The sequence below is a fragment of the Strigops habroptila genome, chromosome 1 (assembly GCF_004027225.2).
Source record: "Strigops habroptila isolate Jane chromosome 1, bStrHab1.2.pri, whole genome shotgun sequence".
Classification (NCBI taxonomy): domain Eukaryota; kingdom Metazoa; phylum Chordata; class Aves; order Psittaciformes; family Psittacidae; genus Strigops; species Strigops habroptila.
In genome coordinates this window covers 96601079-96626724 of record NC_044277.2, presented here as the reverse complement: position 1 = coordinate 96626724, position 25646 = coordinate 96601079, and the positions used below count along the sequence as shown (strand labels likewise).

The 25646-nt window shown below is 36.2% G+C and overlaps 1 protein-coding gene across 1 annotated transcript in view; it reads right to left on the bottom strand.

Moving 5' to 3' along the window:
- Positions 1-877: 877 nt before the first annotated feature.
- SLC9A3 (solute carrier family 9 member A3) overlaps positions 878-25646 on the bottom strand; it is a 45040-nt gene continuing 20271 nt past the window's right edge. The window contains exons 2-16 of the mRNA XM_030507843.1: positions 23265-23567; positions 18629-18789; positions 16786-16864; positions 15819-15996; positions 14757-14977; positions 13434-13636; positions 12545-12634; positions 10587-10657; positions 8208-8337; positions 5762-5877; positions 5013-5142; positions 4329-4505; positions 3722-3797; positions 2398-2508; positions 878-1125 (exon numbers count right to left, since the gene is read on the bottom strand). Coding sequence (XP_030363703.1) covers positions 878-1125; positions 2398-2508; positions 3722-3797; positions 4329-4505; positions 5013-5142; positions 5762-5877; positions 8208-8337; positions 10587-10657; positions 12545-12634; positions 13434-13636; positions 14757-14977; positions 15819-15996; positions 16786-16864; positions 18629-18789; positions 23265-23567 — 2294 coding nt within the window. The remainder of the gene's footprint in view (positions 1126-2397; positions 2509-3721; positions 3798-4328; positions 4506-5012; positions 5143-5761; positions 5878-8207; positions 8338-10586; positions 10658-12544; positions 12635-13433; positions 13637-14756; positions 14978-15818; positions 15997-16785; positions 16865-18628; positions 18790-23264; positions 23568-25646) is intronic.

Below are 25646 nucleotides of genomic sequence, written 5' to 3'. Positions count from 1 at the left end.
TGGCTGTTGTGTAATTATCTCTACCTGTGCAAGGGAACTCTGATGCATTCTAGTAAACAGGCTTAATTTTTAAACTCTTTTTTATGTAATTTAATGATGACATCAGCACTGTCATTAAATACTTGCATTGTAGCAGTGAGACCATTTTCCCTTCCTGGGCACTGGATAAATAACCAGGACAAATGTTCAGAACTGCCTCAAGGCTTCTTAGCAATAGAGTCAAAAATCATATTCTAATCGTGCTAAGAATGAGAAACTTAGCCCAGCCCATTGCTGGTCGAGCCCTGCTGCTCCTATTGTACATCCAAATGCAATAGAGTCCAATGGTTAAATGACTCATCTGACCTCTTATGGGCAAACCATATCCTTTGGCATCAGCAACTGTATTGCCTTTCTGGGGCTTCAGACTACTTTGCTTACATTTGCAGACAGTAGTGATAGTGTTACTCAAAAAGACTGAACACCGTTTAAACGGTACCTGATTCCTGTGAGGGAATTCAGGTACAAATTTTATCATCTAGAACTCACTAATGAAGAAACCTGGAACCTCTTGAAAATGATTGCACAATATTCTGGTATTTGGAATGCTATTTTCTTGGCATTCAAGCCAAAACAAAGAACAGGACCCTTATAAAAACAGCAAGACATTGGACCCCAAATAGTCTGACAGATCTTCTGCAGAAAGAAAATAGAAAGATGTTTTGTTATTCGAGCTGGAGGAAAATAGAAGATATTTAGTTGTATGAAGAAATCAGAAAGGAAAGAGGTGCTCTGTGAGAAGAAAAATTAGAAAAGTAAGTAAGTTCACGTATCAGTAATCACTACTGATAAGAAGGCTGATTGATTAAAAACAAAAGTGATAGTATCTTTTACAATATTACATATGTGTTGATTCTGGGAGAAAAGATCTGGGTCGGTCCTCTGGTCCATCTGCTAGCAGGAAGGAATCTATTGATTTATTGCTGAGCCGAAATGGTGTGAGCCGTCTGAAGTTGTTTGGAGAATATGGGATCTGCACTCGAGCTCTTTGTGATGGTACCACCGTATCTTCACTAGATAACCATGGTGAGAACTTCATGTAGATGCTTTGATCATCATCAGCTGAAAATACTGGGTTATCAATTCCTAAAAAAAAAGTTCACAAATGACAAATACAATTAATTAAAATGATTTCTTGGTAATACAGCAAGATGCTTTGTAAAAGGAGAATAGCTGTAATGGGGAAAAAATAGGCCGATACATGCCAGTATATGTGTGACAGATCATTATACACGCATAGGTTGCTCTTTCTACCTCAATTATTGCTATTAATTTTGGATTTCTGTTAAAGAGAAAATCTGGATATTATATCCAATATGCAAAATAAAGCGCAATATAAAATAACTGCAGAAAATTCAAATCGAAGCCATAAAAAAAGAAACAAAAGGTCGGATAAAAAAAAAATGGAAAAACATAAACTGTACAACTCCATAAAGGACTCAGACGTGTGTGAGAGCTCGAGCAGGCCGCATAACAATCAAAAGTAAGTTACAGGGGCCTTGTAATATAGATATTGAGTTTGTAGTGTTTGAAAAGAAACAGAAATTTAAAAAATTAGTCTAGGTCTGCATCTTGTCACCCACTTATTTCTGGATTGATTTCTGGATGTCTTTGTACATTCTCAAACATGAAATTTGTCATGGAACAGTGAAAAGGCTGTATCTACCAAAAAAGTACAGACACAAGTATTTTTCTTCACCATATGCACCATGTTACAAATGAAGCATATAGTGGCATGCTGAAAATTCAAATAGCAAAGTGCTAAAGAGAAATAATAAATATTAAAACTTTATAAATCACATAATTTCTATTATATATAGTGATACGCTATCCGATATTTTGGAGCTTTTCTGGGCTGGAAATCAAGTCCAATGAATTCTCCAGGAATGCTGCAAATCTGCCCTTTTCAGTGACTTCTATGAGCCTGTAAGGAAGTGAGTTGTGAATTTAAGAGAAGAGATCTGGCCTGAAAGAAACAGCATGAAATTTGTCACAACAAAGTGCTTCAAATGCAAGTAGAAAGCAATTCCAAAGGACTAGTATTGACTGGTCTTGTGAGGTAGGACAACTCTAAACTAACATTTCTGTTGCTAGAAATAATTAGTGGTTTTAGGACTGGTCTAGGTAGTCATGCTCACAACTTCTGTCACTACCAAATTTGATGTGCTCCATGCCTCTGGATATCCAAAACTTTTTATCTGTTAATATTAGTATTAAGCAAATATATTTTCTAATAGAACACATCAAAACAAAATTTACAGCTAAATCAGCAGCATTTCTAGTATTTTTGTATTTTTTTAATTTTTTTTAACATTTGAGAGGAAAAAAACCAACTTTGTAGGTAATTAATATTTTTACCAGTAGGAGTATCTGTGAAATTTTGCTTTGTCACATTAGCCAGGAAGTCAACTCCTTTGCCTAGATGCAAAGTTTCATAATCATTTTCTTCTGATTCAGAAAACTCCAAATCTGGAAAAAGAATAAAGTCCAGTTTGATTAGATTAGAGATACAGATTAGAGATCTGTATCAGTTATCATAGAAAATCTACTTCATGCTGTTTTGTTGCTGCCATAGTTATCAAAGATTTATCTTAACAAGGATCTAGATAAGGGCAAAGATTAATCACCAGTTGTAGCACTGAAATGAGAATGTGCATATATGTAGAGTTTGCAACTTAGATACCAATTACATCATGAAAATCAACACAGGTTTCTGGCTTGTGTTATTATCTGGTGCTATGATAAAGAGATCTCACATGCTGGGTAAGCTTTTGGCCTACGGAATTGTCTGCTTTCCTAGGACTGAAACAAATCAATCTATGATGTGGCACCACTGCTACTGCACTTTGTGTCTTAAATGCTCATTTTTTGACAAATGTCATTCTGTTACAATGACCATTCACTGCATTTTCATCGTTTGAAAGAGGCCAGCATTAGTATCCTGACTGATTTCAAACCTGGTGAGATCATTACTACTTCTACTGCAGTAGAATCGTTTTACAACAGCTACTAAACAGCTTAAGACTGTCTTCCGATGAAGCTTTTTTTTTTTAAGTAGGGGGTAACATCTATATACAGTGTCTTTAACAAGACAGCATTGAATGACCTACTTAAAAGTATTTGGAAAGCTTTTCCCATTCAAAAAGGTTCTAGGATATTACACTTATTCAGTCAGCCTGTATTGCCTCTGTCAGTCAAAGAAAGATAATGCTCAGAAAATGATTCAAAGTACATAATAAAGAAAAACATCTTTGCTTGAAGCATTAAGAAAAGATGAATCCCTCTCTATTTCAATTCTCTTTGAGATAAAGGAGTTGCATGCACAAACAGAGGAAAGAACACAGTAAGAGTTTGGTGGCTTTTAAACCACATTTTAAAGTGACACATTATAATTACTGCAATGTTTTGTTTTCAAAATTTAAATGTGTTATTTTTAATATGAGTTAAAAGGCCAATTAAAATTTGGTTTGTCATCCAGCTGCCTAGAAAAATAACTTCTATATTGTCAAGACACAGCACTTCAGCATGGGGCAGATCCCCACTCTTAGTTCTGAATTATGGTTAGGAGCCCCTGCTTAGTGCCAGCTTCACTGTTGCATATCACAGTTTTTTTCAGCGATATTTCATTGACAATGTAGCTGGTGAAATGCAGTTAATGAAACTGGTCTAAGAGTCTTTTTACCTTTTTCCTTCAAAGTAAAATCTTGTACTGGATTTTCTGAAGGTATTTTTCCATTTGGTATGACACCGCTGTTTCGCTGAAAGAAAACAAAAAAAGTTACCAAAAATGTTACCATCATCAGACAGCAATGGTGGTGACATCCTTTGAAATCATGAGTTCAGCATCATAACCCTGAAATCTGTTGTAATATTTGCTTGAGATTCAATAGGGATGTCATTAGTTTCCCCCAACACTTGTACTCACTACAGGAAAAGAATGTATGCTGTATGTTACCTCTTTCATGCAAATTATGTGGAATGCTCTATACTATAGTGCTACCCTGCTACATCTACCCTGCAACATCTCCCCACAGTGTTGTAGCGTGGCTCAAAGTCTGTTGTTTTTCAAGTGATCAAAAATCTCTCACCCAGAAGTGTCCTAAAGCACAGAGAAAAGCAGCATGTGAGAAGATGTCCCTTGAGTTATCTCATGGTTTAATCTCTTCTTGCTTAGGCCCCTCAAGTTCATGAAGTTATATAGGACAGAGATAAATGCAGAACATAGGACCCTTCAGAGTCCTCCCTTTCCATCCCATGCCTACATCTGGGTCCTTATGAAGGTATTTTACCCTTTTTTGTCCTCGGTCTCGCTTGTGAATTTTATTGAGCTTCTTGGAATGGTTTATTCCTAGTTTGGTACTCTTGAAAGATTCTAAGCGCTTCCTCATTGTCCTATGGAAAATTTCCTTGTCTTGTTTCTCATCTTCACTGTGCATGATCTCATGTCGACTGTACAGGTGTTTATGCTGTGGCCAGGAAGGGAAGACAATTTATTTAGAAATACAGCTGGAAGCCCTGAATCAATGCATTTAATCAGTGTCATGCAAATATAAACAACTCCGTAAAAAGGATGAACCAAAGACTAGTCTGAAGGCATTAATGAAACTCCTATTTTTCTTTCTTCACCATGAAACAGGTATAAATCCCAGAATTTTAGATATGTAAGAGTGACTGTCATTCAAATAAGCCTCCCCCGTAAGCATCTGAATCACTTCAATTGATACACTCCATTTAATCCTGCTTCAGAACCTATGTTGGATCCAGTTCTACATTTCATTTGCCTCAGCAAAATCAAGGATACAGTTCTGTTCAAGAGGCATATTCATAAATGAGAAGAAATATAGACAAAGAGCCTATCTTCCTTGAAGGTGCAGATTTTGCAGACAGGTTCTTTCCTTTTGAGTTTCACTCACAAGTTTTGGTTCCTAATGTCTCCTACTTTTAGACTGGAAAACAGTCCAATCTGCTCTCACCTCCTGCCTGGGTTTATACAGGTACTGTTGTAGGGTGTGATGAGCAACTGTGTCTTCTGTGTCCCGGATACTTTTCCTCCTCTGCTCTAAAGCTTGCATGTCAAGGCACACTGGTCCAGCTTTTTCTCTCCTGAAGAAGAATACAATACACAGACAGCAGTTTTAAAAATCTGTAATTGCTGGAGAGGAAATAAAAACAGGAGAATGTGGAATGAGAGGGAGAAATGAAGATGAAAGGGAAAAGAAAATAAAGGGAAGGTCAAAATCAGCTAAATGAAAATGAGTGAGCAAATGAAGGGAAATGTGAAAAGATTGTATTTTTTTGTCTTTCAGATGGGTGTAGCATTAATTTCTCAGTTTACATGACACATAGTCTGTTTGGTGAAAGAATCATGAAAGAGTTAAGGAAAGAGCAAGGTTTTTTCTTGCCTCTCTCCTGACTTTTTCTGTAGGAGACACAGAAATGTCATCTAGGCCTGCCATTAGCAGTTGGTGAACAAAATGAAACAACTCTAATGTGGATGTCTGCTTCATCTTACCAGCCTTTACTGCAAAAAATTTTGTGTGAAATGCTGTATACAATATAACTGTATGAATATCCATTTTATGTGGGAGAAAAGATGAATAGAAGTTCAAAAAAGTAGTGAATGAAGCCTCTGTAATATGCGTTTTTCAAAATTTGTAACAGTTTCCATTTCCTCATATATAACGTACCCCCCACCTCACCGGAATCATTCTGTATTACGTACAGCAAATAAGAGACAGAGCTTTCCACAGTACTTGGGCGTGGGGTGCTGAAATCCACATTCACCATGTTGTCAGTACTTGGAGAGCGTATAAATGCCAAGGAACCTCTACGTTCTCCCTGGCCACAGAAAGAAAGAAGCTGTAAACACTTAGGGCAAAATGCATATCAGAAAATGTAGATAATTTGTGAGGCTGCTGTACGCAAATAGCACAAGAAGCAGGAGAGAAATTGTGTTTGGTTAATGAACACAAACCATTTTTTGGTGGTAAGGTTTCTTTACACTAAGTGATGTTATGCTAGTGAACAAAGCAAAGAGAAAGCTATTCCACTATTGTAAATTGATTCTGAGGATGTGAATGATTTCTTAGGCTTCAATCTGTTTACAAATTATACCCTTGCACTTTTGCAGTCTCTTTCCTCTTCACAGACCCTTTCAGGGATGGCCCTTTTACTTTGTACCACATTGCAGACTAAATATATAGGGATATCTATGCAGATTTTTATGACTCAACACATCACTGCATCAACAGTACCATTTTTGAAGATACAATACTAAGCTTTCTGTTCTCTACCAGGCTGGAAGCAGCAATGTTTAAGTGTAGGTGGAAGTCTACGAGACTATTTGAAAGAGGTTATGGCATGAGGAGATGAGATGCTGAAGAGATGAGATTTGCTTTCAGTTCTGAAACACGTCAGAATTGAATTGCTGGAAAAGCTCAGATTAATGTTTTCCCAGTTTTCCCTACTGCTTGCACAATTTTTTGTTTAGGTGTGAAAGCTGTTGAGTGACATTATGGTTACATAGGTTGAACCCATCTAGGGTTTTGCATCACAGAGAGATATCACATAGCAGGTCTCTATATTTTAAACTGTAATGAAGAATACACCAAGAAAAAACAATTCCCTTGCAGAATATTGGAAGAGATTTTATCTACATTTCTCCAACTTTAACTGTATTGTGTTCCCTTTACATGTTTACATTCATAGAGTAGATCAAACAAATGTTTCCTTTTACTGTGATAGCCCACATACATGTTACAGTATTATGTGTTGGATCAGGTCAGTGACATGAAGAAGTAGGCTCTGAACAGATTCAGCAGTGAATCAGAACATAGGTCTCATGGTCATCAACATCAAAGTCATTATGTAACTTTCTTCTTCTAAGGTGTGACCCAGAAAGCACCATGAGAAAGAAAATTAGTTTTTGAGCTCAAATGGTATGAAAACTGGAGGGGCAATTTGCAAAATCTCAAAAAGAAGTATTTACTTATTTTGTGAACTACTCCCCATTTTTCACACTAACATAATTTCTGAATTTAATCTTATTTTCTGAATTTGATTTTTGAAATTCCATGTTTCATGGAAGAAGTCTGCCCTGGCTGTAGCTTATTTTTTAAAAAAAGAGATTATTATTAGTAGCAGATTCAGTCACAATAATAGTGTTTATTTTAATTGAAGAAATTAACTGATATTTCACCTAGCTGTGATAATGAGTTCAGTTGGAGATTATTGGGCAGAAGTAGATGATCACTTCAAAGATTACTGTCTAAAATACTCTGTTTAAAACTATCCTCTACACTGTATGAACACTGCATATTTGTGGTGATTTGAAGTAAATGGCCAGTTTCATACTGAGGAAGATTAGGAATTCTTACACAATCTGTTAACATTGCTCCAGTCTGAGAATAGTACTCCTGCAGAAGGCCAGTAATTTTCTTCTGTTCTGTAACTTTAAAAATGTCTCCTGTTGCAAGTCTTAAGTTTCTCTAACTCCACAATTCTGTGATCATGTTTGCTATCTGTAGTATATAACTTTAACCCTAATTTTTGAACTGTGGGTGTTATGATTTCATTGAATTAAAATTACCCTTCCCAATTTTCTTTTTTTGTGGGTGTTACTGTGATCTGGCAGAAAGGTACTATAGCAGTCTACTACTTTAGTCATGTATCCACACCATTTGGAAGTAAGCTTCTTCAATTCTGATTTGTCGTCAACATAGAACCACTGTTTGGCAGGAGTCAGGCTGCTGACACATTTAAACAGACAGTAGCTTGCCTGATCCCTTTGGAATTACAGTATTTTTTTCATGCAATGAATATAGAAACAAAGTTAATCAGTAAAATCCAACAGAAATGTACACTGACGTAAGTACAATCGTAATTACAATATACTCATTCTTGAGGATCAGGCATAATACTGAGAACTACACCACTGAAGCCGGGTGATATTGAGACTCATAACACATATAGGGAAAGAAAGCAGAGCAGAAATAAAAATTATTTTTTTTAGATGTCTCCTGCAATATAGCAACTTTATATTATAAATAAAAAAAAAAAAACCACAAAAATACTCAAAACCAAACCAAACCAACCAAACAAAAAAAACCCCCACAAACCACAAAGAACTCAAATGATGCTATAACATGTCAGCAAGTATTCATGAGTACCTCAGCCACATAGCTAATTGCATCCTTCAAGTTGAGTTCGTGGAAAACATTTAGGATCTGGTCTCTTGATTTTTGAACAGACCTTCTCATCAGTACTTTACTGAGGAATTTCCTATCAAAATTGGACCACCTAATGATTTAAACAAACTGTGTTAATGGCAACAAGCAATTTTAGTTTTACATCATTTTCAGTTTAGCATAAATGGTATTTCTGTGAGCTAAGCACTTTTTAAAAAATGGTAAACTTAGCAATGTGAGAGATTTGTGTTTTGAATCTTTTCCATTAACATTTAAAGAAAGTTGAGGAAAAGCCTGCTACAGAGTTATGCGGCTGTCACAAAGCATTTAATAGGTTCACTTACTAAACACTACTACAACAGCAAGAGTACTATGATTACAGTATCCTATTTCAGAGTCACTGGGACATTTTATACTCTGGGAGATTATGCTAGCTTGTTTTCTACTTCTGATTATGCAGTTATATCTAATAGCTTCATTCTAAAAGTTTAATTTTCTTTCCTCCTTTGGAAGGGAATCTGCTTTTCCCCAGCTGTATTGTAGGACAGCCAGTGCAGAAAATCAGTTGACAACAACATTGTCCTTCCAGAAGGATTTACAGAGGGCCTTATTCATGCCATTTATGTACTCTGGGGGATAGAAGTGGTGGTTGTTTTCTGTGATTTACACTTCCAAGCTTGTCTGATAGCAGCATATCTGCCATTTCATATTTAGGCTCCAGAAGATTGACCTCATCGACCTTCCTCAAGATTTTCTCTAAAGGGCAATGAGGCAACTTTTGAGACTACTATTCAAAGTGATTCTGCCCATCTTGCCCAATGCCTATTTTGAGTTTATGACTTCTTATTCAGATTGTTGAAACCTTTTTGTTGCTAAATATTATTCATAGAATCGATAACTATTCCCCTTCTCTAGGAAGAATATCTGACAAGCAGTCTCTAATTCAAGTTGCTGCACCTAAGCACATCAGTAAGGATGCTAGGGGCTGCTGTTTCTTTGGGGAAGCATCACTTTCATGTACATATAGTCCAAAAGAAGCAGATTTAAGGTGGTCTCATTCAGAATACATTAGTCATCAAAGAACACACTCAACCATGGATCCACATTAAGCTACTCCTTCCCTTGTTACTCAGGGAGATTACTTTCTGACATCTAAGAAGTCAAACTCTAATCTGCCATTTAAAAAATATTTAGCTCCATCTTCAAGACAGTATTTTAAATCTGGGGATGTATTTTCCTGCATTATAGCCTGCTGAAATACATTCCCAAAAAGTAAACTAAAAATTTAGAGCAAAAGAAAGGGGATGTTCTATTTGGGATATCTCATGAAAATTCTTCGACGCATAAATGAACAAAGAGCAAAAGAAAATGAAGGAGATTGTTCCTATAACTGGTGAGCAATTCTGCTTGAGCTGTGGTACAATCTAGCTCCAGCCTAGGAGTTTTATAGTTGTGTGAACATAATGCTAAACCTAAGCTAATATATTCAGGCTTCTCAGCAAGGGTTAGAGGAATGCTCTGCAGAAAGCTAGCACAACCACATGGCTTTTGGATTGGAACGGACATGTTGAGTCAGCAGGACATTGGCAGGTCAGAACTGTGACTGTCTGTACCTATGAAATGACCTAACTCCAAGGGGAGAACTGCCTAATCTTAAATAACATTCTTAAAGATGTCCAGCTCTAATGTCCTTCTTTCACACTTGTTCATCCAGATTGTGGAAGTCTGCCCATCACAATGGTAACTCTTTATGTGTAATTTAAAGAAAATGGTGTCTGTATCTTTCAGCTGAGTAATTTTGCTTCTCTCAAGATGAATCAGCTATAAACAGGGGGATGGAAATGATCTGTAATTTTTATTATTGGTTTCAAACTAATAGGCTTAAACTATTAGAGTAATTTTCAAGCACTCACGGCCATCACTTTCAGAAGCATTGAACACATTCTTTGTAGGAATAGGACAAACAACCAGGACAGTTGTAGCTGATGTTTTTTAGTGTCTCCACACAAATAATGTTCATGAAATGGAGTACTACAGAGAAGGACCAACATTAACATTTTAGTTTAAATCTTGTGCAAATGACCAGTTCTCAAATCTTGAGAGTAACTGATCCCTGGATGTGAACTGAGGCATTAGCAAAGGCCTAATCTTAACTGTGGGAAAAAAGGAAAAGATTCCAATTGTAGGGAACACTCCCCCCCCTATTTTCACATTTGCTATATTTCCAGTATTTTCAATATATAACCTTTTCAACTACATTTGATATCCTTGCTGTCTCTAAACTTAGAGACTTAAAAAGTCATAATTTACAGATAAGATTTCTTAGCAATATTTCAGCATTCCAAGTTAGTTACTACTTACTTGTCTCTCAGATAATTATGTCCTATTTGTCCAGAAATGTCTTCTATCGCAGAAAGAATGTGATCAAAGGCCTAGGACAGTGAAAATGGCATTAATATCTTTACAGAAATAAAAGGCATAATTAGAAAACAGCTCAATTTATGTCAGGTTAGACCAGGTGACTATGCAAAATAATTTTATTGCTGCTAAGCAGATTTTTTTTTTCCCATTTACTGAAATACCAACTACTATATGCTTGTCTTCAAATGTCCTGAACTTTCTAACCAGTTCTTTAGAAATTCACAATTTTTTTAATTACAAGGGTCTCAGCAAGAAGCTACGTAAGCCCCCATCTTAACATTAAATTTTAAAACTCTCTTTATTGACTCATTTTGCTATCTCCTTTTCTGCCCTACGAAGTACATCAGCCACTGTTTGTGTTGGTGATTAAATCAGTTGAAAATACTCCCTAGTGTTTCTTTTTAGATGTTTGAGGAATCCATACATCCCTTGGAATAGAAGTAGGCACCATTCTTCTGATATCTAGGGCAAAATTCCATACTGGGTATATTAGATGGCTGACAGAAATCCTGAGTTTATAACTCTTGATTCAAACCAAGGCAGCTGCCAGTAGAATTTAGTCTTTTTCTACATATGTTGTTTACATTTCACTCTCAACATTGGAGCGCTCACTGCAGAATATACAGCATGCTAGGTTTAGAACAACGTGGGTGATATGGATTTTTCCTGAAAATAATACCAACCATTGCCTCAGGAGATACCTGACATGGAAATGGAGAAAACGATATTATAATAAGTCATCTCCCTCCTCCTTCCTGAAACAGAGAGTGCTCCCTTCTCTCTGAAGACTGCAGTTTATACAGTTCTAGGACCACTGTGCCTCCTGACACAGTGTCTGCTAGAATATTCTAGGAAGTGGTGAATCAGTACATACAACTTTGCAAAGTGTTAGGATTAACATTGCTACTCAGCCTGCACTACTAAGTGTCATGTACAGGTATATCCCATGAATGTGGAGAGACTGTAGATCTTCACCTGGGGAAGAATCCTGATTTTCAAATAGTAAAATATTTGAACAGAAATGGAAATTTGAATTGCTGGATAACAAAAGCAGAATGTATTTATTCAGTAGTCTGTAAGAGAATTAATCAGAAACAAACCCTGTCCATCACTAAGTTGTTAATTCACTTCAGGTAACGTCCAACATGAAAATAGACAAGATTAGAAGATCATACAAGAATGTGTTAAAATTCTTAATGCAGGATAGCTGTGTAAATCTGAAAAGTTTATTAATTAAAGAAGGCCATGAAAGATGTCTTATAGTCTTCCATCTTTTAACCTATATTTGTATTGAAAATGTATGTTTTTCTTTTACTGAATAAAATCTTTGCAGTATGGTGTAAAAGTGAATTGGAAGAGATGATGTTTCAAAATGTTTCAAAAGGTTAAAGAAATGGAGGCACACAGCTTTCACACTGAACTATTACCATTAATCTGGAATTTCACTACATAATTAACATCTGCACTGGGCAGCAGACTACCTTTCTATGTATTAGGTAAGCTACAAAGCCTGCTTTCATATCTTTTCCATAAGAAACCAGTATTTAAGAAGAAAATGTAAACTTATTCCACATGCTTTGCCTTAGAGATCTTCAATTGAACATCCCCCTCTTTTAGATGAAGCATATTCCAGCCATGCTGTTTCCCCAGTACTGTCAGCCCCACTGAATTGTGAAGTGAAAGACCAGAACCTTCAGTTGTGTATGCCCTCACAAGACCCAGCCCAAAGCCAAATTACAACCTACAGATAACTTTTGAAATGTTTGAACGATTTTGCGCTTGAAATTTGATTCTTCCCTCCCTTCCAAAAAGAAATCTTTTCTAATTTTTTTTTTTTAATTCTCTTAGGGCACTCCATAAAATCCAAAAGATACCACAGTTTTGTTTAAAAATCTTACTCTGCCATGAAGTTTCTCATTCAGTTTTGGTTCTCTGTGTTCAGTTTTCTTCACTTTCAGCCACTGTACCAAAGGCTTGATAGTCAGTCCCTAAGGATCAAAAAATTATAATGAATACTTTGGAATTATCTTAGATTTTCCTCCAGCTGGTTGTTGTTAAAGAGAGATAGATAATTTTTGTATGTTATATGGTGGTACTTCTTCAGTTGATCTCTGTCCTCTTTAGAAGATAAAATAATGCAATACCCTCAGCTCCTGTTACAAAAGTTTGAAAGGACACCAACCAGTGGAAAAATCTATCTTATCTTCTATAAGAAAAATGTGGTAGTGGAAGGGTTAAAGTGTTTCCTATACCATTGACTGTGTTATTTTCTACACGTATCAGGAGTTTGTGGCTATAATAAACTTGAGAAAAAATTCTAAACTGGTTATACTGACATATTTCCATTTAAATTAATGTTGGCTTTTTCATCCAGAAAGTGCTATTTTGTTTTGATACTTTCTTGTCCCACCACTTACTGTTATATTTTAAAACAAGGACTTAGGCTCAGGTGTATCAGCTTAATGACTGTATTTGCCCATAAAAAGGACTGTTCCCTGTAGTTATTCACATGAGGTGAAGGATGTTTAATCAGATATTAACTTGAGCACTATTAATACCAAGCAGCTAAGACTGAACATTTTTTAGCACAGAGGAAATTGTGTTTTGTCCCTTGTGGTGCCATATGAAAACATAAAATAGGATCTTTGTTACTAAAATTACAAATTCAATTATGCTTTCAGTTCAGTGAAACAATATGCAACCTTCAGCTGATAACTGCTTTAAGCATTCAGTACTTTTGGGGCACTCCTTCTCCTTGCAAGAAGCATACTTAGGAAGTTGAATTACCTGGAAAATAACAGTAAAAAACACAACAATGATAGTTGTGCTGACAAACAGGTTTTTGTCTTTCACTTTGTCCCCATCCAGAAGTACAACCAGAGCAAAAGCAACCGCTCCACGTAGTCCACCATATGACATCACCACCTGGTCTATTATTTCCAACTGGACCATTCTGTAGTGGTTAAGAATCCATGTCTGTAAAACTACACCTATAAAAAGAAAAATGCCAGCATGTCTACAAATACCCTTATGAAATGGTAATATCCCAACTGTGTGTAAAAGAAACGGTATCACCAGTCTGCTTTCATAACAAATTCTCTACACCATCTACTTGTCACCCATATTGCTACATTGCCAAGGAGGGCAGGCCTGCCTGCTACCAACACTCGGCCAAAGGAGTTAGATGAAGCTTGTTCTGTGAGCCAGCAGCACTTCTGAGAGTGCTGCTGTCTGGTATAGGCACTACAGGTGAGGTTCTGTTATGTGCTAACCTTTGAAATTCACAGCTGAGAAAGAATAGAATTTCTAGTGTCATAGTCAGTGATATGCACAGGGTCTTTTAACAGAAGGAGAATTGAGTTGAAACAGTGTTTATTTAGAGAGTCAGTGTTTTTACAAATGTGTAAAAACATGTGCCAGTGTCTTTACAAATCACTAAAAATAGTATTGATGGCATTGTAATATGGAGGGGTGTGTAGTTATGCTAATACTGTCTTCAGGCCTACAGGTGAGATGCTGCCTGCTATAGGAGACCTAAAGCTCTAGAATTCATGTTTCCCAGAGTTCCCACCATACACAAGGAAGACAGCTTCTTGTTTCTTAATTATTTCTTAAGCCAAAAACTCTGCGGTGTAATTATGTATGACCTGATATCACTGTGTATCTCAAACCTGAAGTTAACCATAAAATTAGCTGAAAACAATCTCTTTATTATGAAATTGAAAGAGCTGAAGGAAAGAGATGGCTGACAGACTCACATCTTTTGTTAAGCTGCAAAATAAAGAACAAAGTCCATTTCACTGCAAGATTTTGCCAAGACAATGTGCTGGGTCAACAAAGGTCAGCCACAGCTTGATTGATGTTAACTGCTGGGCTAGTCATATCCTCACAAGTCATCAAAAGTGAAATCCTACTAATTTTTCAGCATATGATGAAGCTTACTGTAGAGATCTATCCTCCTAACCCAAACCCAACCATAAATTCAACTAAAATAAATGGAATATTTTAAAAGGAACACATCTAGAACTCTTTTTTTTTTTTTTTTCTTGGCAGAAGAATATGTGATTGCATCAACAGTACCATGCAAGGACAGGAAGATCAACCCCTTACCAATAACTCTATATACTGAGATGAAGACCAGAGTCAACAGAATAAAAGCTGTATTCCAAGTCCAGATGTCTGGATTTACAGCTGAAATTCCCAGGAACATGAAGATAATAGTTTCTGCTCCACTGGCCATCATTTTCATGGTATATCTTACAGTTGTAGAAGACTGTTCGGATATGTTAGCCTTGACATACTTCTGACAGCAGATGCCACAGAAAGTTATCCTAGGGAAAAAAAAAGAAACAAATGTTCAGAAAATATTTGTTGTAACATTTAATAGTATTTCTATCTGTCTGTCACGTAGTGACAAAACCCCACTATTAATTCCTAAGGAGACACTGTTGAGTTTAGGTAAAACGTGTATCTCGAACAATCACCCTAAGGTGACCCCAAGAGGTCTGAAGACAGCATTTCATTACATCATAACAGACCTTACTTCTCTTCAGAGTACCACACTGCTTTACATGGATAATTTTAAATCTTGTTTACATTAGACATAAACTAATGATCTGGGTTTTTTCAGTAAGATTTTCAGATCTTGAATATACTCACTGTAGCATCTACAAATATGACAAGCAAAACTGAGAAGGTGCCAGGAATCAATGGATACTAAAAGACGAAAGTCCACAGAGGTATTCAAGCTAAACCAGGCAAGATTTAAGCAAACCTTAACAAGCCAGTCATGACAGTGAGAGCAGCAAATAATGGACATTCACATCATGCCTTAGAAAAATATTGTTTTAATTACAAATTATAGGGAAAGATGTCAATCCAAATGAACAACTTGTAGTTATTGAAGTATTATTAAACACAAAGAGGAAAGAGTCTAGTCTGTGTTTTGCAAAGGAAGTTCTCATGTTGCACTCGAAAACTTGCATTCCTTTTCAAGCCTGAATGACAATATTTGCAAACTATAATCTACTGCAGTGTGAAGATATTCAGCATAAGCTTCATGAGTGTCATATTCTGTAGCTGTCCTATGTAATTTAGGTCTTCCTTTTTAGTGCTTTTAAAAATTATATTCTTTTCCCAACCCCTTCACAAGCAGTAATTAAAGAGACTTACGCGAGGATAGCGGAAAGAGAAAGCATCTCTGCTGTGAGGTAGGACAGGTAGGAAATGATAAACACAAATCCAGGTTCAATGATTCTCACATGCTTGGTGAAACGACTGACAAATGAGAGCAGGAATGCAAAGAAAATGCCAACCAGTGTCCCACCCAGGCTCACCACAAAGAACGACACTGAAAAACAAAATCAAACGCAGCTTAAACAGTAGAAATATAATGGTTTAAACTAACTCTCTTCTATTTTATGGCTAGCACATCAGAGAAAATTTTGGAGGACACATCAATTATTTCTGAAAGGAATTGCCTTTTAGCACTTTATATGTGAATGCAGCATTCTGGAGAAAAAACAAGGTTGCTTGGTGTTAAGCCTCACCATTTCAGGTTTATTCAAAACCCACTACATTCCTTTGAACCATTTTTTCCCCATGTTCTGTAAACAAATGCTTTTCCAAAAACATGTTATAGAATATGCCATAGCCATTGTTAAAACATTGATTCACAAGATAACGTAGTATCATGTCATGCTTGAAATGAGAAATAGTGAGTAAATTTTTATAGTCACTGGCAAACATTACTTGATGGCAATCAGTGATAAGGAGTGAGAATGCCCCTATGCAATCTCAATTTTCCTGGAATGCAATGGGAGCATAGGTTGAAACTAAAGATGTTATAAAATGGAAAGAAAACATGCACAGCTGTCAAGTTTTGTGGTCTTAACAACTGAACTCCACATCTGTTGAGCCTCCTCAGAAGAACATAAATCTGATTACGTTTCCCAAATATTCAGGAATATTCACTTATTTATTTTCTTAGGGCATTCATCTATGCCACAGTAACGTGGGAATATGAGTGACAAGGGAAAAGGCTGAAAAATAACAGTTACTGATAGTATAATAACAATGTTTTGTTTAAAAGTGTGCATATGTACATCAATGACTTGATACGGAATTCAATTCTACGCACCTATGCCTTTGACACATTCAGTCCCTGTCACATTCTCTGGACCTATTGTAACAAAAGATTCAAACACATTGTACAGCACCTGAAAAGAAAAGTAGACTAACATTATTTGCTCCTGAATTAACTGTATTTAAATAATGTCATTATAGATTCCAACATTTTGAAAGCTGAAATTATGTATGACGGGGAAATTCTGTGTGGAGAGCAAAGATTTCGCAGATTTTTTTAGTTTTTCAAAATAGAAAAAATGCAGGGAACAAGAAGAAACAAAATTTAAAATCCCCACAACTTCCCATTTCTAATTTCAATATAATTTCTATCTGTAAGAAGCATTGTTACATCTAGATGTGCTTTCTAAAGCACTTCTCATTCTAAAATCCAGTTATTTGGCAGATTTAATCGATCACCTGTATAAAATAAATAAGATAATAGTACAATGCTAATAATAAGATACTGGATTGAAATAGGTTAAATATATGTAAAATAAATTGAACATAAAAGAGAATAAACTATAATAATTGTACTAAAACTTTTAAAATAATTGACTAACAATGATAGTGCTGAAAGTAAAGAATTCATCTTATCCATACTCCTGCCTAAGGAAGTGTGTATAAACCTGATTCTTGACACCCTCCTGTCTAATCTATACCTAATTCCTCCAGTGTTGGAGGAGAACTTTACTATGGCTTTCTCAACTATCGTTGTTCCAGCTAAGCTTGTTAATTCCTATCATATTTAACACCAATCATGGCCCATAGGCGACTTTGTTCTGTAACAGTAGTCTTTTACGTATTTACATTTAAAGCATGCTACATCATCCACTTTCTTCTCTCATCCAGCCTTTCCTTTTTCAAAGTAAGAACTCCATTTATTTCAAACTTTCTGACTTTAGATCTTACTTATTCTTCTCTTCTGGCTTTCTTCAACAAATGATCAAACTTTCTTTCGTTTGTAGAGTGAATGTATTCATTTCACAGTAACAAAAACACCTTTCTGAAAGCCAGTGATGGTGTTACTTGAGTTCATCGAGAGTTTATTTTAATATTTGTTTCTGACAATACCCCCAAAATACTAATGAGACTGATATCTAAAAGCAATTAGATTTCTCAATTTGAAAAATGGCATTTTCAAATTCATGTGAACAGTTAGGCTGCTGCCAGTAACCTTGCAGTGCCTTGCTGCCTTGGTTGCAAAAAAGTTGTTACTGAGACTGGTGGACATGTCTTACCCTCCTTTGGAGGTAGGAGAATAGGAGATGATCCAAGAAGCCAATTGAAGCTGTATAGCAACTCAGTTGTGTAGCATCTTTGTGCCATAGGCCTTCCTAGTCCCTGCCCGCTCACACTGGACAATGAAACTGATGACTATTTTATTCTGATAAAAATTTTGTGTGGGGTTAAAAAAAAAGGTGTTTCAATCAAAATAAAAACATCAATAGAAAATTGCAATTAAGTCCATTAAAGTCTATTAAGCTTTTTTCCTTTCCTTTTAAATGAAAAAAGTCAAACAAAAAACATCCGCCCCCCCCCCAACAAACTCAGAAATTAACATTACCCAGAAAAACCCCACAAACCAAACCAGAAACTTTCTAAAATGTCCCGTAATTTTTCTTGAATTGGCTCTTTGTTATATATCGGTTTGATAAACATCTGATTGAAGTAGAAGAGAGAGAACAGACATAAGCACTTTGGTGAGTGTTCTCTTTCTGTTTATATATCTGAGGTGATCACAAAAGTGATAGTGTGTTTCATTTAAGGGGAAAATACACTTCAGAAGAAACCATCTAGAATTTGGCTGATATTTTGGATATGTAATCCAAGGAATTTGGGATATGTAATTTATTTACCACAGTTACAGCATCATTCAGAAGTGATTCTCCAAAAACAATGATGAATAGAACTTCATTGACATGGACTTCTTCAAACACTGCCAGAACAGCTACAGGATCCACAGCGGCAATTAAGCTGCCAAACAGGAGGAAGTCCAGCAGTCCGGAATTCAGGTGGCCTTCAAAACAAAGCCAAGTATAAGCAGAGTTACTTCTGTGTTATCGATAGTAATGACATACTGTGATACTACAGATAATGCAAAATCCTTGAAAATAGGGATCCTAAGGCATCGACTGGAAAGCATTGCACAGAAACTACTTAACAAGTTCTGCAATGTTTGTTGTAGCCCCTTAGAAATTTTGGCAATGATTTCAAAAATTTTGGAACTACAAAACTCTGGTGATAAAGTAACTCAGTAATTTATTTAATTTTTTTAAAATCTTCTTTTATTTATTAAGCTTATTTTGGTTAGTTATGCAAAGACTAAGAGAAGCATCAACTTTCTTTTAAAAGTGACAGAAAAGGAAGAGCCACAAAGATTGCTTTGCTTACCTTTCTAGATATCTTGCTAAATTTACCCTCTTTATGCAATCAAGAGTGGTATCCCAATAATTTTTTCTAGGGAACTGATTTTTTAAAGCATAGAGAACAGGAAAATTCCTTTTGTGTTCATTAATGTAATGGATGGAGGGTTATGAAGAGATGATGAAGCCCAAAATTATTTGAGGTTCAAAGAAGGAATATGTTGAGAATTCATTCATTAGAACACAGTGCAGAGGCCCACGCCCAAAATTAATAGACAATTCTATCAGGCGTGATTTCTACACGTGAGAGAGAAATCCATCTGATTTAATGATTTACAATGACAGTCAGTAGCCATAGCAAAAGGATCAATGTTGCCTGTAAGGTACTTCCAGAACAACATGGCCACTCCTCTAGCAAGAACTCTTACTAGATAATTTTTCAAATTCAGAATGTTTAGTGCTTAGAAGGTAATTGAAGATTCCAAATAGCTTTGATACAAATGGCATGGGCATATTTACTCTAGAGAAGGACACTTATATGGGCAGCCAGAGCCAGGAGTAGACAACAATGGCCAAAACCCCAGGGGAGCTGCAGTACGTATTCTGTCTGCCGATGAGAACATCTATAGTTTTCCATATAGTTTATAGGGACCTTGGTAAGGCCCTGAAATCAAAAAATCATAGTTTGCACAGACACGTAACTGCTTTATATTTTCAAAAAGAGTAATAATATTGTTCATTCTTGGACGTGTTGGGCTGTGAATGAGGACTGAATCTATCCATTTTAGTGTGAGAGAGGGGTTGAAGCAGTGAGCTGAAATCTGTGCCAAAAATTCTGAGAACAGCCTTGAACCTGAATCAAAGTAATGGTTCCATCACCCGTTGTTCTCTACCATGCTTAAGGAAGTAACAAACCCATTGACAATAACTGTCAGATATCAGGGTACAATAGAATGTAAGCTTTTAAAATAAATTGGCTCACTGAGATTGCTTATCTTTTTATATGTTACCAATTATAGTCATTGGCACATTCTTTGAAGACTTGCAAAGCTAGTGAGCAAATATTTATGGAAAGGTTAGGACACAACTATAGTTCCTACAAAGCAGTGTTGAGAGGCATGAGGTTTCTAAATCAGGCTTCTATTTAGACTAATAATGCAAGTTATTTCCAAGTGATACATGAGTGCTGCTTCCTCCAGCTCAAGAGTCTGGAGTCTGGAGTGACTAGCTGCCAGCGGTGACACCTGAGCAAGCTAAATTCACTGGGCCCATTTTAAGACTTCTGCACATACTCAGCGTGTTGTTGCTATGACCTAGATTGTATGGGAAGAAAACTTTTCTAAGTATTAGTCACAACCACAGTTATTCCACAGATAAGTACTGCATGTGTTCTTCAGCAGATGGTGAACAGTCAGGTGCAATCAGCCAGGAAGATTTAGGATTAGATACTTCTATCTATTCTGTGAAAAGAGACTGGTACGGCTGTAGTAGGAGTATAGTTAAGGTGCTGATTTTTAAGTTCACTTCTGAAGAAGGATTTCTTTGTTATTATCAGCTTCTCTCTTTTTCTTCTGCAAAGTATAATATCTGTAAGGATATTGAATGTGAACAAAGCTACTTTTATGTTTATGTAGTAAAACTATGTAATCCAATGTGGATCATTCAATCGCATATTGATGGACAATACTACAGGCCCATTCAATGGATAATGGACTATTACTTCAATGGAAGTAATCTGGTTTTAGTTAATTTTTGTAGTGGATATACATTCCTATATTTTAGTGATATTACTGTTAGCATTCAATCCGATCTTAGAAAAAACAAAACAAAAATATGCCATAGAACTTTAGCCAGAGGCTGCTATGAACTCTTCTATAAATTAACTCAGCATTCTCCTATCTCCAGCAAGTAAGTAACAACAGGAAGGCTTTTCACTAAGTGTGGTACTCGGATCTTGCTAACATCTTAAGGGTCAACACAATGTATTTAGTGGATTAGTAAGTATGTGTCAAGAAAGTATTTTAAAGTCCTACTTAGCTTTGCTGGAGAATGACATAGTTTGAATCAGGGACAGGCTTGTCTGGCCTTTTCCATATCTGAAATTAGAACTCCAGCAGGTTATAATATGCCTTGGTGGTAAAGACAGGTCGCCACAGTATATCAATTAATGCTCATTCTAAACATTTAAATTCACCAGGCATGTCAGTTTATTGTTTGCTTTTGTTAACATCCCTATTTTTAGCTTGTAGAGCTATAGCTGTTACCTGTGGTAAGGGCTGCTTCTCCCATTTAACTGCAAGTTCAGAGTTCTAGTATATACTGACACTGAAAGATTTGCGTAATGATGAAGCTGAATATGTAGCGATTGAATCCAGCTTTTACAGTCAGTTGAGAATTGTTTATGGATTGGAATGAGAGCAAGAGGTAAATGGATTTTTCATTTAAAATAATTTTTTTTTTTTTTGAAAATACTTGACTTTCCCATTTCACACATCATAAAGAGGTCCATGCTTTTCCTTTAATGATTTTTATCAACATATTTTAAAAGTGTCATTCATTATATTTCCCAGAACCAGATGTTAATAAAATATTTTTGGTTGTATTTTTTAAATTGTTCCAAACAGCTTGGATATTTGAAGAAATAAATCCTTGTCCAATCTGTTGCAGTAGTAGTATCCCTTTGCCATCTTTTTTGTTCCTGAAAACCTGTATTTAACTGTGGAATTGCGGATGCAATATACTGTGTTTACAGGCTGCAAGCACATAAAATGTCTTACCTACCTATTAAAGTCAATAGTGTCTGCAGCTGGGCTGTCATCTTTGTATCTTCTAAAGAAAAATTCTTGCTTACAAAATGTATTATAGTTGTGTGTTATAGGTAAATATCTAAAATGTAAGCTAAATCTGTCATAGATGTCTGTATTTCAAACATCTGCCATTGTATAAAATGAGTCTCATATGAACACATCTGTGGTCTAGTTCTTCCAGAACTAAATTTTGCTACTTCCCCATGTTGAATAATGAGATCTGGTTTTGAGGCCAAAAATCTCTATTATGTTATCTTCTGTGATAATTGGCTAATAGCTTAATTCTTCATCACAAGAATGTCTCTGCAGCATTCTGACATTATTATCTGGACTGAAAAGGAAGTCTGTGGTGAATTGCTCTGAGTTGATTTTGAACCACTGTGGTTAAAGAACAGCCCCATGACTCGCTGTTGAGCTTTTTATACAACGCAATATACCCCTCACGGTCTTGGAGCCATGCACTCAGTCCAGGATCTCCGCACTGATTGCCAAGAACAGATGGGCAGAGTGCACAGGCACAGCAGCACACTAAATCTGTACTGCTCTCAGCAGCACTCAGATGTGCCCTGTAAGTACTTTCTCAAACTCTATAACCTAACAGAATTTTGTCCTAGAAGGGCTCTTCACTACAGACAGTAAAAAGCATAGATAGGATGTCTGTTTCAAAATACATGCAATCCACATACAATGTGAATCATTGTTCTTCAGGTGGTAGTACATAGCTGATGTGCATGCCACAACTGCTGAGGAGATGAAGAATTACTGTTCTATGCCTCTTTTAGCAGCCCCATACCCTTATATTTTAGTATAATTAAGACAGTGTGTCTTACATGTGCTATTTGGCTCTGTAAGTCTTCAGTTACAATTTTCAGCCTCAGAAGACAAAATAGAGATGTCATGCATACATACTCACTCAACAACTATTGCTTACTTAATATTAAAGCTGACTGAAGGATGACAGTTCCATTTCACAGTAACTTTGAAGGTTTCTATCACAGCAGAAACAAATAAGCCCTTCAGAGGGTATTTTTGTCCAGATATCCATTAGCGGGATGAATCCTGATCTTTATCCTGATAGTGTATGCACACATTTAGAGCAGGGAAATATAAGAGACACAGGTTTGAGCCCCTTTTGTGCTTGCTTCAGAGAAGATTTCTCAGATCATTCTTAAATCTGGTAAAAAATATTACAGATTGCTCCCATTACAATTGTTTGGGGGGGGGGTTTCTGCTAAAAAGAGTTGTTAAGTTGTAAAGTATCACCCATCTAACATCTGGCATACAGTAGCATTCACAATTGTGCCTTTGCAGATCAAACTTACCCATTATTCCTGTCTGATAGACGCCATAGAGAGATAAACCGGTTGTGGCAGCATTCCAGACTGTCCCAATGACAGCATACAGAAGGATGGAACCAAGATTTCCAAAAAACAGTCTATTTGGCATAAAATATCCAGCATCCAAAACAATGGGGGGCAGCAGATAGAAGAAAAATACAGTTGGTGTAAGGGCAAAGGAGGCAATGTGATCTGCTGCCCATACAATGCCACCAAGGAAGAGACCAAGAACAATCAGAAGAGCGCTCTCTGGAACCACCCGAGTGACTTTGTGGGACAACTGGAAAACTGTAAGGAAAGAAGAAAACAGTTTGTCAGTATTGGAATGGAGAAACAATTTGAGCAACAACTGTTGTTAACTGTCAATTCTGACTTCACAGAAATATCCCTCTTTCATTGCTATTAGACCCAAAAGCATGCACAGAATGCATAGGATACAGACAGTGTGAGAACCTAGCCGCTTATGAAATAAAATATAAAGGTTGGTTTTCAGATTTTATCCAGCATATTTCAACTTATATGAAACCAGTATTCCATTATGTTTATTTCCTTTATTGAATTAACTTCCCCATTCAAGATCTGTTTAGGGAAAGATGGTGTTCTGTGCAATGCAGTAAGTGCAAAACTGAAAAGAAATGGTGGAAGTACTGGAAATGTATGATTTTATGGTTTATTTCTGTATGTAAAAAAAAATACACATCTAACTCCCAACATTTTTCTTTAAAAATGATCGGTGTATTAACAGGTTTATTGGAGGATGGGAGAAGAATGCTGAAAGAAGAACTAGTTTCAAGATGTCTCTTCTGAAATTTAGGAAGAATATGATAATGTAGCCTGCAGAAGGAGCAGAATGGAGCTGATATCATGGCAGATCCCTTTTGGGCCTTTTCATCAAAATTTTTCTAGTAAGGATTTCAGTTAATTCAGAGGCTTTCTAGAGGAATGGGGGCTTTAGTGGTGCCTTCTTCATATATAGGTATATCTGTGAGAAACAGTTCTGCAACAGACTACTGTCTTTTGTATAAAGTGTCATAAAATCTGTATCTTACAGTAGTATGTCAAATTTGTTAATAAAGATGAACAATATATGAAACCTATTATACAAAAATATGTAATTGTATGGTGTGGTAAGACTATTAAACTATTAGCCAATAATTAGAAGGTGAGAAAATTACAGATCAGATTAAAAAAAAAAAAAAAAATGGACAGCAGAGAGAAGAACAGAGAAGTTCGGTCTACAAAGAAAGATGGAACATGAAAAAGGAAGTGGCAAAAATGTTTGATAATAAGGAAGTACAGGACTGCTAATTGACTTTCTTGGGATTTTTGCAAGCTTTTCCTTCAGTTTATCTGAAGTATTGATGTGTCCCAGATGATCTGAGCCCTGGAACTTTGTGATATTGACCCAATAATTGGGATTTTACTTATATAGCTTTGTGTTGAAAATGCGAGTTTCACTTTAGGAAGAAAATTCTAGTAAAAGCCACGGAGTTTCTGGTTTGAGCATCAGCCTAGAACTGTGTTGAAGCTTTTACAATGTTGATGCAAGTTAGCTCAAAACTAGTTTGGACAAGAAGACATCATTAAGAATTCTAGCTTTTTAAGGTATAGTGGAAGAATCTTTCCTATGACTACGTAGCAATCTTACACCAGGTTACTTTACTCAAAGACCATTATTTCTCCTCCCAGACAAGTATTTGCCCTAGTCAAATATTTACTAGTTACCTTTTAGAGTGTTTAAAGGGCCCCATTCCTTAACTCTCTGTCTTCGTCTTGGCTGTATCTACACAAGCAACCTTAGAAGCATCACTGTCGTTATAGTAGATGCACAGTAAGATAGGTCCTACTAGTTGTATAACCTCCATGGCCTCATCAGAATAGAAAACACAAAAGGAAAAATTATGATTGCCTGCCCTACACCAACAATGAGCATGAATGTAGATGTTCCTAAGTGTTTGTAGGCAAACCTTCAAAACTAAGCTATGTTAGAACATAGCTTCAGAGTGGGATTAATACAACAGCAATCACACATGAAAGCAAACTGCTTTCAGTGAAGTTGGATAAACCATGCCAATTTTCTATATCATATGTTTTTCCCAGTTAATTTCCTTCTCTTCCCTTGGCCTTGCATTTAAAAAATAAAAAAAAAAAATTGAAAGAAATTAAAGAAAGAAAAACAAACTAGCTACTATTCCATGTGTATAAATTGTAGCATTTAATTTCTCAAAAGTCTTTCCTACTGGTCATCTTGATTCCTAGAATTTCCAGTCAGTGAATTATCAACTAATTTATCACCTCACAGAGTAGGGATTATCTCCTTATCCATGGAAATGAGTGTTGCTGAGCTAGCCTTACTAACCCAAGTCT